General features: G+C 37.2%; 1 protein-coding gene across 3 annotated transcripts in view; it reads left to right on the top strand.

Annotated features, from left to right (window-relative positions):
* Positions 1-14,351, top strand: part of GABRA3 (gamma-aminobutyric acid type A receptor subunit alpha3) — a 330,036-nt gene that overhangs the window by 205,073 nt on the left and 110,612 nt on the right. For all 3 annotated transcript variants that reach the window (XM_045996525.1, XM_045996524.1, XM_045996526.1), the window contains one exon: positions 12,410-12,477. In XM_045996525.1, the coding sequence (XP_045852481.1) occupies positions 12,410-12,477 (68 nt within the window). The remainder of the gene's footprint in view (positions 1-12,409; positions 12,478-14,351) is intronic.

The raw sequence follows: 14,351 nt of genomic DNA, 5'->3' as shown, positions 1-14,351 counted from the left end.
TTTAGCCATTCTGATTGGAGTGAGGTGCTATCTCATTGTGGTTTTGACTTGTATTTCTCTGATGCCAAGTGACGTGGAACATTTTTTCATGCATCTGTTGGCCATTTGTATGTCTTCTTTGTAGAAGTGTCTGTTCATGTCTTCTGCCCATTTATTGACTGGATTATCTGTTTTTTGGGTGTTTGAGCTTGAGAAGTTCTTTACAGATCCTTGGATATTAACCCTTTCTCTAATAGGTCATTTGCAAATATCATTTCCCATTCTGTAGATTGCCTTTTAGTTTTGTTGACTGTCTCCTTTGCTATGCAGAAGGTTTTTATCTTAGAGAAGTACCAGTAGTTCATTTTTGTTTTGTTTCCCTTGTCTTTAGAGACATGTCAAGCAGGAAGTTGCTGCAGCTGATGTTGAAGGGTGACTTGCCTGTGTTCTCTAGGATTTTAATAGATTCTTGTCTTACATTTAGGTCTTTCCTCCATTTTGAGTTTATGTTTGTGTATGGTGTAAAAAATGATCCAGTTTCATTCTTCTACAAGTGGCTTCCCAATTTTCCCAGCACCATTTGTTGAAGAGACTGTCTTTTCCCATTGGATATTCCTTCCTGCTTTGTTCAAGATTAGTTGACCCTATGGTTGAGGGTCCATTTCTGGACTTTCTATTCTGTTCCATTGATCTATGTGTCTTACTTTGTGTTAGTACCATACTATCTTGATGGCTAAAGCTTTGTAATAGAGTGACAAGTCTGGAATTGTGATGCCACCAGCTTTGGTTTTCTTTTTCAACATTCCTTTGGATATTTGGGGTCTTTTCTGGTTCCATACAAATTTTAGGATTGTCTGTTCCCGCTCTGTGAAAAATGTTGATAGTATTTTATAGGGATTACATTGAATGTATAGATTGCTCTGGGTAGCATAGACATTTTAAGAATATTTATTCTCCCAATCCGTGAACATGGAATATTTTTCCATTTCTTTGTATCTTCCTCAATTTCTAAGTGTTCTACAGTTTCTAGAGTACAGGTCTGTTACCTCTTTGATTAGGTTTATTCCTAGTTATGTTTTTTTTTTTTAGTTATCTTATGTTTTTTTGTACAACTGTAAATGGTATCAATTCTTAATTTCTTTTTCTTCTACCTCATTATTAATGTGTAGAAATTCAACTGATTTCTGGGCATTCATGTTATATCCTTCCACATTGCTGAATTCCTGTATGAGTTCTAACAATTTTGGGATGGAGTCTTTTGAGTTTTCCTCGTAAAGTATCATGTCATATGCAACGAGTGTGAGTTTGACTTCTTCTTAGTCAATTTGAATGCCTTTTATTTCTTTTTGTTGTCTGATTGCTAAAGATAGAATTTCCAGTACTATGTTGAACAACAGTGTTTAGAGTGGATGTCCTTGTCATGTTCCTGACCTTTGAGGAAAAGCTCTCAGTTTTTCCCCATTGAGAATGATATTTGCTATGAGCTCTTCACAAATAGCTTTTATGATATTGAGGTATATTCCCTCTATCCCTACACTGTGGAGAGTTTTAATCAAGAAGGCATTCTGTATTTTGTCAAATGTTTTTTCTGCATCAATTTAGAGGATCATTTGTTTCTTGTCTTTTTTTTTTTTTTATTAATGCAGTGTATCACACTGATTGATTTGTGAATGTTGAACCACTCTTCCAGCCCAGGAATAAATCCCACTATGTCATGGTAAATCATCCTTTTATTGTACTGTTGGATCCTATTGGCTGGTATCTTGGTGAGAATTTTGGCATCCATGTTCATCAGGGATATTGGTCTGTAATGCTCCTTTTTGGTGGGGTCTTTGTCTGGTTTTGGGATCAAGGTGATGCTGGCTTCATAGAGTGAGTTTGGACGTTTTCCTTCCTTTTTATTTTTTGAGACCTCTTCAGAAGTATAGTTATTAATTCTTTCAATGCTTGGTAGAATTCTCCTGGGAAGCCATCTTGCCCTGACTCTTGTTTCTTGGGAGAGTTTTAATTATTGCTTCAATTTCCTTTCTGGTTATGGGCCTGTTCAGCTTTTCTTTTTCTTTCTGCTTCAGTTTTGGTAGTTTATAAGTTTCCAGGAATGCATCCATTTCTTCTAGATTGCCTAACTTGTTGGCATATAGTTGGTCATAATATGTTCTTAAAATTATTTCCATTTCCTTGGTGTTGGTCATGATCTCTCCACATTCATTCATGATCTTATTAATTTGGGTCCTTTCTCTTTTCTTTTTGATAAGTCTGGCCAGGAATTTATCTATTTTATTAATTCTGTCAAAGAACCAGCTTCTAGGTTCATTGATCTGTTCTGCTGTTCTTTTGGTTTCTATTTCATTGATTTCTGCTCTAATCTTTATTATTTCTCTTTTCCTACTTGGTTTAGGCTTTATTTACTGTTCTTTCTCCAGCTCCTTTAGGTTTAAGGTTAGCCTATATATTTGAGAATTTTCTAATTTTTTGAGAAAGTCTTGTTTTGCATTGTACGTTCTTCTTAGGACCACCTTTGTTGTATCCCAATGGTTTTGAACAGTTATGTTTTCATTTTCATTTGTTTCCATGAATTTTTAAAATTCTTCTCTAATTTCCTGGTTGACCCATTCACTTAGGGGCAGGATGCTCTTTATCCTCCAAGTGTTTGAGTTCCTTCCAAATTTCTTCTTGTGATTGAGTTCACATCTCAAAGCAGTGTAGTCTGAAAATATACAGGGAGTAATCCCAATCTTTTGTTACCAGTTAAGATTTGATTTGTTGCCCAGTATGTGACCTATTCTGGAAAATGTTCCATGTGCACTCGAGAACCATTTAAGTGTGATATAATGTCCCTCTTCATCCCTTACTGCAGGCTTTTGTTTAAAATCTAATTTGCCTGATATGAGGATTGCTACTCCACCTTTCTTTTGGGGTCCATGAGCATGATATTTCCCCACCCACTCCCTTTCAATCTGGAGGTGTCTTTTCATCTAAATCGGGTCTCTTGTAGACAGCATATGGATGGATCCTTTTTTTTTAACTGATCTGATACCCTGTGTCTTTTGATTAGAGTATTTAGTCCATTTAAATTCAGAGTAACTATTGAAAGATATGAATTTAGTGTCATTGTATTCCCTGAAAAGGCCCTGTTTCTATAGATTGTCTCTGTTCCTTTCTGGTCTATGTTACTTATGGGTTCTCTCTTTGCTTAGAAGATCCATTTCAATATTTCCTCTAGGGCTGGTGTTTGCAAATTCTTTTATTTTTTGTATGTCCTGGAAGCTTTTGATCTTTCCTACTTTCAATGAGAGCCTAGATGGATATAGTATTCTTGGCTGCATCTTTTTCTCATTTAGTGCTCTGAATATATCATGCCAGCCCTTTCTGGCCTGTCAGGTCTCTGTGGATAGGTCTGCTGCCAGTCTAATATTCCTACCCTTGTCAGTTAAGGAATTTTTATCTTGAGTTTTCAGGATTTTCTCTTTGTCTCTGAAGTTTGAAAACTTCACTATTATATGTCAGGGTGTTGATCTATTTTTATTGATGTTGAAGAGGGTTCTCTCTACTTACTGGACCTGAATGCCTGTTTCCTTTCTCATATTAGAGAAGTTCTCAACTATGATTTGTTCAGATATACTTTCTGTCCCACTCTCTCTCTTTTTTTCTTCTTCCTCTGGGTCCACAATAATTCTAATAATGTTTTGTTTTATGGTATCACTGATTTATCAAAGCCTCCCCTCATGGTCCATTAGTTATTTTTCTCTCTTTTCCTCAGCTTCCTTCATTTTTGTCAATGTCTTCTATGACAGGACTCTCTCTTCTGTCTCATTTATCCTAGCTGTTAGTTTCCAATTTAGACTGTGTCTTAGTTAAAACATTTTTACTTTCAGCCTGATTAGATTTTATTTCTGCACTAAGAGATTCTCTAATGTCTTTTATGCTTTTTTTTCCAAGCCCAGTTAGTAACTTTGTAATTGTTATCCTGAATGCCATATCTGACATTTTCTTTTTTTAAATATGCCATATCTGACATTTTCTTTTTTAAAATTTTATTGTTTATTTTTTTTTCAAGATTTTATTTGTTTGAAAGAGAGATAGAAAACACAAGTAGGCAGAGTGACAGGTGGAAGGAGAGGGAGAAGCAAACTCCCCACCAAGCAGGGAGCTAGATTCAGGACTCCATCCCAGGACCCTGGGATCATGGTCTGAGCTGAAGGCAGCCGCTTAACCAACTGAGCCATTCAGGCACCCCCTGACATTTTCTTTATATCCATATCAATTAGATTTGTGATAGAGATTATTAACTCTGGTTCTTCATGTTGTTGTGAGTTCATCCTTCTAGTCATTTTTCCCAGAGAAGAGTGGATGAATGAGAGAACAAAATAAAAAGTCTCAACCATGACCCAAGTGAAATACACACTAAACAAATCCAAAGACTTCAGAAACAAAAGAAGAATAGAAAAAGAAAAAAGAAGGGGAGAGAGAGTATAATTTCCCTGGTGGACAAAACATGGTGATCTACTTGGTCCTGGGAGTATTTTGGTCTGTTTGTCAGAAGACACTAAATTCTGGGTTGTAAAGAAAGCAAAACTTACATATAGAAAAAAAAATTTTGAATATGTGAAAGGAAGCCAAAAATGAAGAATATATCTATAAAATGCAAATGTAAAAATGAAAGTTAAAAAAAGACTTAAAGACAAAGAGTTGATAAAGTAAGAAAGTAGTTGAAAAAGAAAAATGAAATGGGAAGTTTTTAAACTGAAAGATAAAGGTATAATGAGAAGAACCTTGAATTCTATATACTATTTTCCCCTAGCACTGGAGTTTTGCAGTTCCTGTGTGCTTAATAAACTTGGTGTTTGCCTGTTGTTCCAGCTGGTCTTCTAGGGGGCTGGGCTCAGTGTAAGGTGCTTCTGGTTGCTCTATGTGGCTTTTGTTCCCTTAGGCTTTCTGTGTCTCTTTAGAGGATGAAAATAAAAATAGCCATGCCCCAATCTCCAGGCCTGGAGCTGAAAGATCATGGCCCCCTCTCTTCAGTAAACCCTCGGTATAAGTAGTCTTCACTTTTTTGTATGCCAGACTCTACAGACTCCTGTGGTATGCATCCACACCAATCCTTCCAGGGGAAGATGTAGGGTCACTCTTTAGGGCCTTGGCTTGGAAAGCAGTCACCCAGTCATCTTGCAGTTTTCTTTATGGTGAACCAAGCTGATAGCCCCTTCTGGGGCTTATTGACCATAACTGGTTTCCCCACTCCAATGCTTGGGAACTCTGCTGGCTCAGGGACCCCCATTCTTTCTTTGCCCTGGGGTTCCTGGGGTTTCTGAAACTGTCCCACCTAGGATTATGCCCTGTTTTGTATGCATCTCTCACAGGAGCAGATTCCTAAGGATTCTGATTTTGCACTCTAGGGCCGTATCACTTTCTGGTAGACAGCTTACAGAGGCTCCCTCCCCTCACCATTTATCTTTTGAATATCACCACAGATTCAATTCTCCTCACCTCCTACACTGCAAAAAGTGGTCACTTTTCCATTTATAGAATTCCATCAATTCTTTTCTTATATCTCATATTGAAATCATAGATGTTCAGAACGATCTGGTAGTCATCTAGCTAAATTCAAGGGACCAGATGAAACGAGGTCCTCTACTCTTCTGCCAACTTGCCTCCTGTTGTGTTTCCATATACTAATAACAAACCGCCAGAAAGAGAAAATCAAGAAAACAATGTCATTTATAATTGCATCAAAATGAATAAGACACCTAGTAATAAATTTAATCAATTAACTTGTATATTTGATGAAAGATACTGAAGATGACATAAATAAGTGGAAAGATAGTCTATGCTCATGGATTAGAAGAATTAATATTTTTAAATGTTATATTACCCAAAGGAACCTACAGATTCAATATAATCTGTATCAAAACACCAAAAATATTTTTCACAGAACTAAAACAAAAAAAATCCTAAAATCTATAAAGAATCATGGAAGACCCCAAATAGTCAAAGCAAATTTGAGAAAGAATAAAGCTGAAGGTACCATGTTCCCAGATATCCAACTATACTATAAAGCTATAATAACCAAAATAGTATTATACTGGCATAAAAACAGACATGTAGATTAATGGAACAGTATACAGAGTCCAGAAATGAACCTATATGTATATTGTCAATTAGTTTACAACAAATGAACCAAAAATATACACCAAGGAAAAGACAATCTCTTCAATTAGTGATGTTGGGAAAACTGGATAGTCAAAGGCAAAAGAATAAAATTTGAACAGTATCTAACACCATACACAAAAATCAATTCAAAATAGATTAATGACTTGAATATAAGATCTGAAACCATAAAACTCCTAGACAAAAAGAGATGGTAAACTCCTTGACATCAGTCTTGGCACTGGATCTTTGGATCTGAGGCCAAAGCAAAGGCAATAAAAGTAAAAATAGAGTAGTAGGACTACATGAAACTAAAAAGCTTCTGCAAAGCAAAGACAACCATCAATAAAATGAAAACGCAGCCTACTGAAAGGGAGAAAATATCTAGAAATAATATATTTGATAAGGGGTTAATATCCAAGATACATAAAGAATTCAACTCAATAGCAAAAGAAACCTATAAACAAACCAACTGAAGAATGGACAGAGGAATTTAATAGACACTTTATGAAGAAGACATACAGATGACTAATGGGCACATGAAAAAATGTTCAACATTTCTAATTATCAGGGAAATAAAAATCAAAACTACAATGAGATATCACCTCACACCTGTTAGAATCACTACTATTAAAAAGACAAATAACAATGTTAGGATGTAGAGAAAAGGGAACTCTTGTACACTGTTGGTAAAAATGTAAATGGGCACAGCCACAATGGAAAACATTTTGAAAGTTCCTCAAAACATTAAATATATCTACCTTATAATCCAACTATTACACTTTTGGATATTTATCTGATGAAAATGAAAATACTAATTCAAAAAGATATATGCACTCTTGTGTTCATTGAAGTATTATTTAGAATAGCCAAGATATAGAAACAACTTGTGTTCATTGATAGATGAATGGATAAAAAAGATTATATGTTTATTGAAATACTACAGCCATTAAAAGAAGGAAATTTGGCCATTTGTGATGACATGCATGGGCCTTTAGGGTATTATGCTAAGTGAAATAAGGTAGACAGAGAAAAATACCATATAATTTCACCTATATGTGGGATCTAAAACAAAATAAAACAAATGAACAATTATCCTATGGTTTCACTCATATGTGGAACATAAGGAATAGCATGGAGGACCATAGGGGAAGGGAGGGAAAACTGAATGAGAAGATATCACAGAGCAAGACAAACCATGAGAGACTCTGGACTCTGGGAAACAAACTCAGGGTTATAGAAGGGAGAAGGGTGGAGGGATGGGGTAGCCTAGTGATGGCTATTAAGGAGGGCATGTGTTGTGATGAGCACTGGGTATTACACACAACTAATCAATTGTTTAACACCACATCAAAAACTAATGATGTACTACATGTTGGCTAATTGAATGTAATAATAAAAAAAGGAAGAAAATAGCCTAGAAAAAAAATGAACAAACAATACAAAGAATACTTATAGACACAAAGAATAGATTGGTGGTTATCAGAGGGGAAAGGAATTGTGGGGTGGGAGAAAAGGGTGAAGGGGGTCAATTGTAGTGTGATGGATGGTAACTAGACTTTTTGTGATCACTTTGTAGGGTATACAAATATCAAATTATTATGTTGTACACCTGAAACTAGTATGTTATATACCAATTTTACCTCAATTAAATATATATTTGTTCAACTAATGAATCATTGAATATTATATCAAAAATTAATGATATACTATACCTTTGCTAATTGAATCTTAATTTTTAAAAAAGGAAAATACATATTTGCAATACATTCCAGGTACCTGACACTAGATGGTGCAGCATAAACACAGTGCTAGACATCTAACCTATTAAATGTCAAAAGCCGAGAGCCTTGCCCAGTCTGCAAAAGAGTCAATTGCAGATATTAGATTAGAGCTAACACAGACTCTTGTAATTTCTGCTCCCCTAAATCACCTGTTACTCCTCTAGAGAGCTTATCTATAATTAATATTATAGGGAGGTGGAGTCACTGAGGACTTACTGTATCTTAGTCCCCAAAGGTTGTCAGAGACTAATGGAAAGGCTATTAACATAAGAGAGCACACCAGCTCTCAGATCTGTGAAAGCCTGTTCATAAGTCACTGTAGTCCACTCCCTAAGTTCATGTGGCCAACCAACCAAGACAGTCACATGGGAACTCATTTCCACCAGACCAGTCTATCTTCAAGATGAAAAGTATGTACAGCAATAAATGCTTGTTCTCCAAAACTCCCAGTGATCTGGAATTAAGAAAATAGAAATGTTAAGGTTTTGTTCTTCTAGCCAAGGCTCCAGTCTTCAAAGCCACACTGTTCTTAGAAAGATTGTCATTAGAAAGAATTGAAGAGTCCATTGTAGCCTAAAATGAGAAAAGAAGTTATAGTTGGCTTTTGGTCATAGCATTCATCTTATGAGCTTGTCTCTAATGAAATTGTGACAAACTTTCACCATAAAATATTTCAGTATCAGTAAAAAAAAAAAAAATCAGACTTGAGCCAGAGGAAAGTGACTGGGAGAGAGCTAGTGAGGATGCCTAAAACCACGTCAAAGGGAGAGGAGATATGGTTGAAGGAAGTCAGGATATTTAATATGGAAAGGAAAAAGAAGAGCAAATTTAGGAGTACCACTATCACTTTCTTTCAATCTCTGAAGGTCTTTGAATCTCAAAAGATTGAGAAGCAAACATTGTCATGTGAGTCCAAACGGCAGTGCTAAGAACAGTGTTGTTGTTGTTTTTTAAGGTTTATTTATTTATTTCAGAGAAAAAGAGAGAGCATGAGCAGGGGGAGGAGCAGAGGGAGAGAGACAATCTCAAGCAGACTTTGCACTGAGCATGGAGCATGATGTAGGGCTTGACCTCATTACCCTGAGATCACAACCTGAGCTGAAATCAAGAGTTGGATGGTGAACCAACTGAGCCACCATGCAGGTTTCACAAGACCAATGTTTATATGTGTGCTAAGGTGGAACAGCTAGAGGGTTGAGAAACCTACTCTGATTTCTGCTCAAAGGAGAAAATTAATGATTTCTTGGGAATCTTTTTTTTTAAAGATTTTATTTATTTATTTGACAGATATCACAAGTAGGCAGAGAGGCAGGCGGGGCAGGGGGCAGGCTCCCTGCTGAGCGGAGAGCCCAATGCGGGGCTCCAGCTCAGAACCCTGGGATCATGACCTGAGCTGAAGGCAGAGGCTTAACCCGCTGAGCCACCAGGAGCCCTGAGAATCTTTTTGAAGTCAAACTAGAAAACAGTTTGTTATGAACAACATAATCAATGTAAACACAGTGATCACTTTACTCTTTCAGATCAAGTAAACAGAAGTGACATGGGGACTGGTTGATGAGTCCCCCACCAGTGGGAGTACAACTGAGGGCTAAGGTCACGTGTGTTCATGTAAAGACAGGAGCTTTCAAGCATTTCCAATATCACTGTAAATTGCAAAAGGAAAACAATTCTGTTCACCTTTGGTTTCAAAGGATAACATTGGAAGGAAATTGGATCTTCAAATCAAATAAAACACCAAGAAGCACCTGAAAACAATTATTAAACACAGTGGGGGGGGGTGAGGCCCTTTTATCTATCCATTAATTTTTGTCTCACATTTGTCTCTCCTGAGAATACTGTGAACAGGGCTTAGACTATGTATTGTATCCCTCACCAGTTCTAGTCTAATCCATTGATCTTTTCATTGAGTTAAATGAAAGAGCAAATTTCTAATCCTTCTTTCACACAGAGAAGCTAGAGTAGTGAGTGGCACTCTCTTCTATCTCTGGGACCCACGTCCTTAGATTTCTGGGTGACTTTTGTTTATTTGTACTTTACCCATTTATCGTTTCTTGCTTTTTCCTTCAGTCCTTCTCTAATTATCTCCTCTTCTCTTTATTTCTTCCCTCCTTCTTTACTCTCCCTCCCCTTTATTTTATACCAGTGTACTGGACCAAACTTCCCAACTCTCCTTTCCTGCTGCAAAGTCAGGGAAATTTCTGAAGCCTGGGGTAACCCCTAATTCATTGGGAAAGCAGTTTCTCTACACTGTTTTCTTCTTAGCAATCAAGGGGTGCATTTTATGTGAAAGTGAATAGTTGAGAGAGAGGAAGAGCACCAAATTTCCATAAAACCTCCTATATTCCTCAGGCAGCTTGCTACTTGCTACCATTGGTCACCTTTAGTCAAATGCTTTTTTTGCTTGACTTTTTAGTCAGAGTTCCTAGTTAGTACAAAGAAAATATTCAGAATTTGTGTGGTCCTATACCATCATTGTAAAGAGAGCAGCTAAAAGTAAAACAGTCTTGTTCAAGTTATTGAACAAGTCAGGGACAGAAATCCAGAATCCAAGCCTTGCCATCTTAGCCCAAGACTCTTTGTTATAGCCATTTTCCTTTCTACCTATAGTGACTCCTCTCTCCCCTGGGTTGTCTCCTTCAATTTAACTTTACCACCAGTATCTTTCTCCTTCTTTTTCTGTGGTCTGGGTAATCTGTTTTTAGTCTGTTTAACTATCTTATAATTCTACAATTATATTGGCTTAGAAGGTTGTTCTGTACTTATGCCCTGCCTAGAATACTGGATTCAGGTGTAATTACGGTCTCTTCCATTACTTACTTAAATTTGTTTTATGTACTTGAGGGTAGGACAATACTTCTCTAGCCAGTGAACCTGGGAGTGTATCTGAAGGGACAAGTCTTCAGGAGGCATGTTCTGGATCTGAAGTGTTATCTCTTCTCCTTCAAGTATAGAAATTGCTCTGAAAGAAGCCTATACTCCAGATAAAAAATGAAACTACTTAAAACACAGCTTTAAAGGCTCCAGGGTGACAGTCTGTCAAGCAACCGATTCTTGGTTTTGGCTCAGGATGTGATCTCAGGGTTGTGAGACTGAGCTCTGCAAGACTGAGCCCCAGAGGATCAAGCCTGGCGAAAGCAAGTCCTACAAGAGCAGGTTCATTCTCCACATTCATGTAGAGTTTGCTTGGGATTCTCTCTCCCTCTCTTTTTGCCCCATCCCCTTCTCATGTGTGCTCTCTCTATCTCATTCAAAAATAGATAAATCTTTTAAAATAAATGAAACATATCTCTAGTTTCAAAGACATTGTATTTGCTGATTAAGTCTGCAAGTAAGGTGTGTTTTGATGAATTAACTATAGTGCTTATTATTATTATTATTATGAAAATGTAATGTTTGTAGATATATAGATGTATATAAGTATAAATCAAAACTTATGTGGCCTTATTGATATTGGCTGCGCTACTGGTGTACTCTATTGGGATTTATTTGAAATTAATATAATGATGAAGTAGATGAAGTATTTGCTAGGCTGGTGTAGGCTTTCCTGTGTTCTATTTGAGGAATGGTGGAGTGTGTGGGCTAGTCTGATCTGCACTGGGATAAATAAGGTTGACTTGGCAAATATGTGATGAGATTCGTCCATCCATACAAAAAATATCCAGTGATTATCATCTGAGTAACAGGCTCCTTTTCAATGTACTGAGAATACAGGGATAACAAAACAGGGTCACTGCCATAGAGGACCTTTTGTGTAAGGTGGGGTGGGCAGACAAATAGATAATACAATAAAGAAAAATAAATGCAAAGAGAACGTATCAAGTGATATCAGTCAACTTCAACTCTCAGTCACTTAACCCAATGAAAATGTATTTCTCGTTCATGCAAAGTCTGTTGTGGAGCCAGACACCTTTCAAGGTAGTTGTCCTTCATGTATTGGCTCATCATTCCAGGATGTTTCAATCTTATGATAGCTCTATAATAACATGTTTCTATGATGACAATGGCAGGAAGGGTTTTGCATTGGACATTAATTGTTCCAGCTAGAAAGGGACACATATAACTTTGTTCCACAACCAAAACTAGTCACATGGCCTCTCCCTATGTGAAGTGGGCAGGGGAATGGGAGGGCAATCATTCCGTGTTTCTGGAAGTATTAAAGTTGGATATTAGAACCTACCACAGGTGAGGGTAATCCTGGTGTGAAATTCCAGCACATACGAATATCGGAGATCTCTCAGGGCTCTTAATCTTTAGAGTCTGGGGATTCTGTTGTTGTTCTCAATGATACCTAAAAGGATAAACTTTGTACCTGTACCTAGCATGTTCTCTGAACCAATAGTATAGGTGAGAAGTTTTTGAGAGGTTTTCCTATCACTCTGTCAGGTATAATTTTTCAGATGTAGCAAGTTAGCTGTCATTTGGAGTACTGCACTGGACTCTCTTTGAGTTAAGGGAATTGACTTTCATGACACTCTGCTTTTCTACTTTCCTTGGCTTAGATGCAGTGACTGAAGTGAAGACTGACATCTATGTGACCAGTTTTGGCCCTGTGTCAGACACTGACATGGTAAGTTATAGTTCCTGCAAAGGTAAAAGTGAAAGAAGATGCAACAGATCAAAGAAAATAAATTAGAGTTTGTTACTACCTTCTAGGGAGAAACCTTGTCTCATGCGAATTCCCTACCCTTGCCATCCTACATTTGGCCAAATTTGTCTTTTCCTTTGCTCTCCCCATGTAGTCACATATAAAGCATATGCCCTCATGAGGAATACCCTTCCCTTCTTTCCACAACACACCTTTCAAAATTAAACTTGTATCCCTATGCTCAAACTTTCTGATTGAATAATTTTCATGAAGGGAAACAAGCTATTATATGCTCAATATGCCTGGCAGTTAATAGATGCTCAAAGAATGTTTATTGAATGAGTGACTTTGTATGGAAAATAAGAATCTTAAAATCAGAAAGAAATGTCCAAAAAATATGAAATGTCCATGATCACTACTTGGATTTTTTTCTGTGTATCTTCAGTAGGACTACTACTTGGCAGGGGACAAGTCTTCTTTAGACCTGTTGGTAAATATAAACATTTATATAAGGATGTGATAGAATTTGCCTGTGGGTAATACAGAATGATTGAGTGGATATTCATAGGGCAGTAAAAATATACAAGTATTGTTTTAGAATGATTTAGAATTACCTAGCAGTCTGCACAAGATGGACTACAAGTGGGAAAAGACTTGAGGCCAAGAGTTGGTTTAGGTATGTTAACTTTACATGGCTCTTCCTTCAGTCAGGCAAGGTCTATGAGTTAGTTGGAGAAGCAGGCTAGTTTTCAGCAGAGGGAATCATGAGTGGTTGTGAGGCCAGGCCTGAACTTTGCTTTTCAAGTGTGGAGAAAAGAGGATACAGAGATATAACAGACTCCCTGTATATTCCTTAAGGGCAAGTACAAAGTCTTCATGGCTTCCCTGGCATTTAATAGAATACTTGACACATAGGGAGAGCTCAGTAAGGGACAAGTTTGATGTATGAGGGGTGGAGGAGACAGGTATCTCACAGGGGCATCAGGAAAGCCTGTATGTCTAGATTATGCCCTCTCAACTGGTTTACTAACACCCACAGCTCTAGATCCATGCATGTGTTAAAACTATTGTCAGATTTAAAAAAAAACAAAAACAAAAATATTGTCAGTTGGTCATTCAGCAGTACTCCTTAGAAGCCCAACTCTGCATTAAGGGTCTCTAGGATTCCCTATATAGGCCACTGGAGATAACCAGATTCACCACAGATATGCAGCTCTCTCTTTGTATTGCTGGGAACTAGTGATGAATTAGGATTTTTGTAAGAAAGTGACTAAAGCTACTCTATGAACACACACATTTATATTCATACACTCTCATTTACTCTCACTTATACACCAACATCCACAAATACATTCAGAAAAATATACATGCACACAAGAAAATACATACTTGATAAAAAATAGTCCACATGCTATCCCAGGCACTTCACGGACACACATGTGCAAACAGATACCTAAATGCAGGAATACTATGGAAACACACATATAGCCCCTACCCAAACCAGCTCCTCTCCCTGCTCCTTCCCCACCCAAGTAGGCACACATGGGTATGCAGAGGCCCTTCAGACATTTCAAACAATCCAGATATTCTATTTCTTGAAGTTTCATATTCTACTTGCTTGTTTTTCTCCTCCGTGATTAAGTAGAAATAACAGAATGGCTTTCCTGATATGTAGGGCAGACTTTAATCAAATAAACTTCAGGTTATTTTTAGCTGCACTTCTATCTTGTTACAAGGTAGAATAGCTATGATCACTCTGACTGGGAAACACATTAATGATGTTTTAAAATTTTTTCTTCCTGTACAACTTAGTATACTGTGACAATTGACCCTCGGTCAGGGATGAATTTTTGGGT

Source organism: Meles meles, chromosome X (assembly GCF_922984935.1).
Source record: "Meles meles chromosome X, mMelMel3.1 paternal haplotype, whole genome shotgun sequence".
In the NCBI taxonomy this organism is placed as follows: domain Eukaryota; kingdom Metazoa; phylum Chordata; class Mammalia; order Carnivora; family Mustelidae; genus Meles; species Meles meles.
This window is presented reverse-complemented; position numbering and strand designations above follow the sequence as displayed.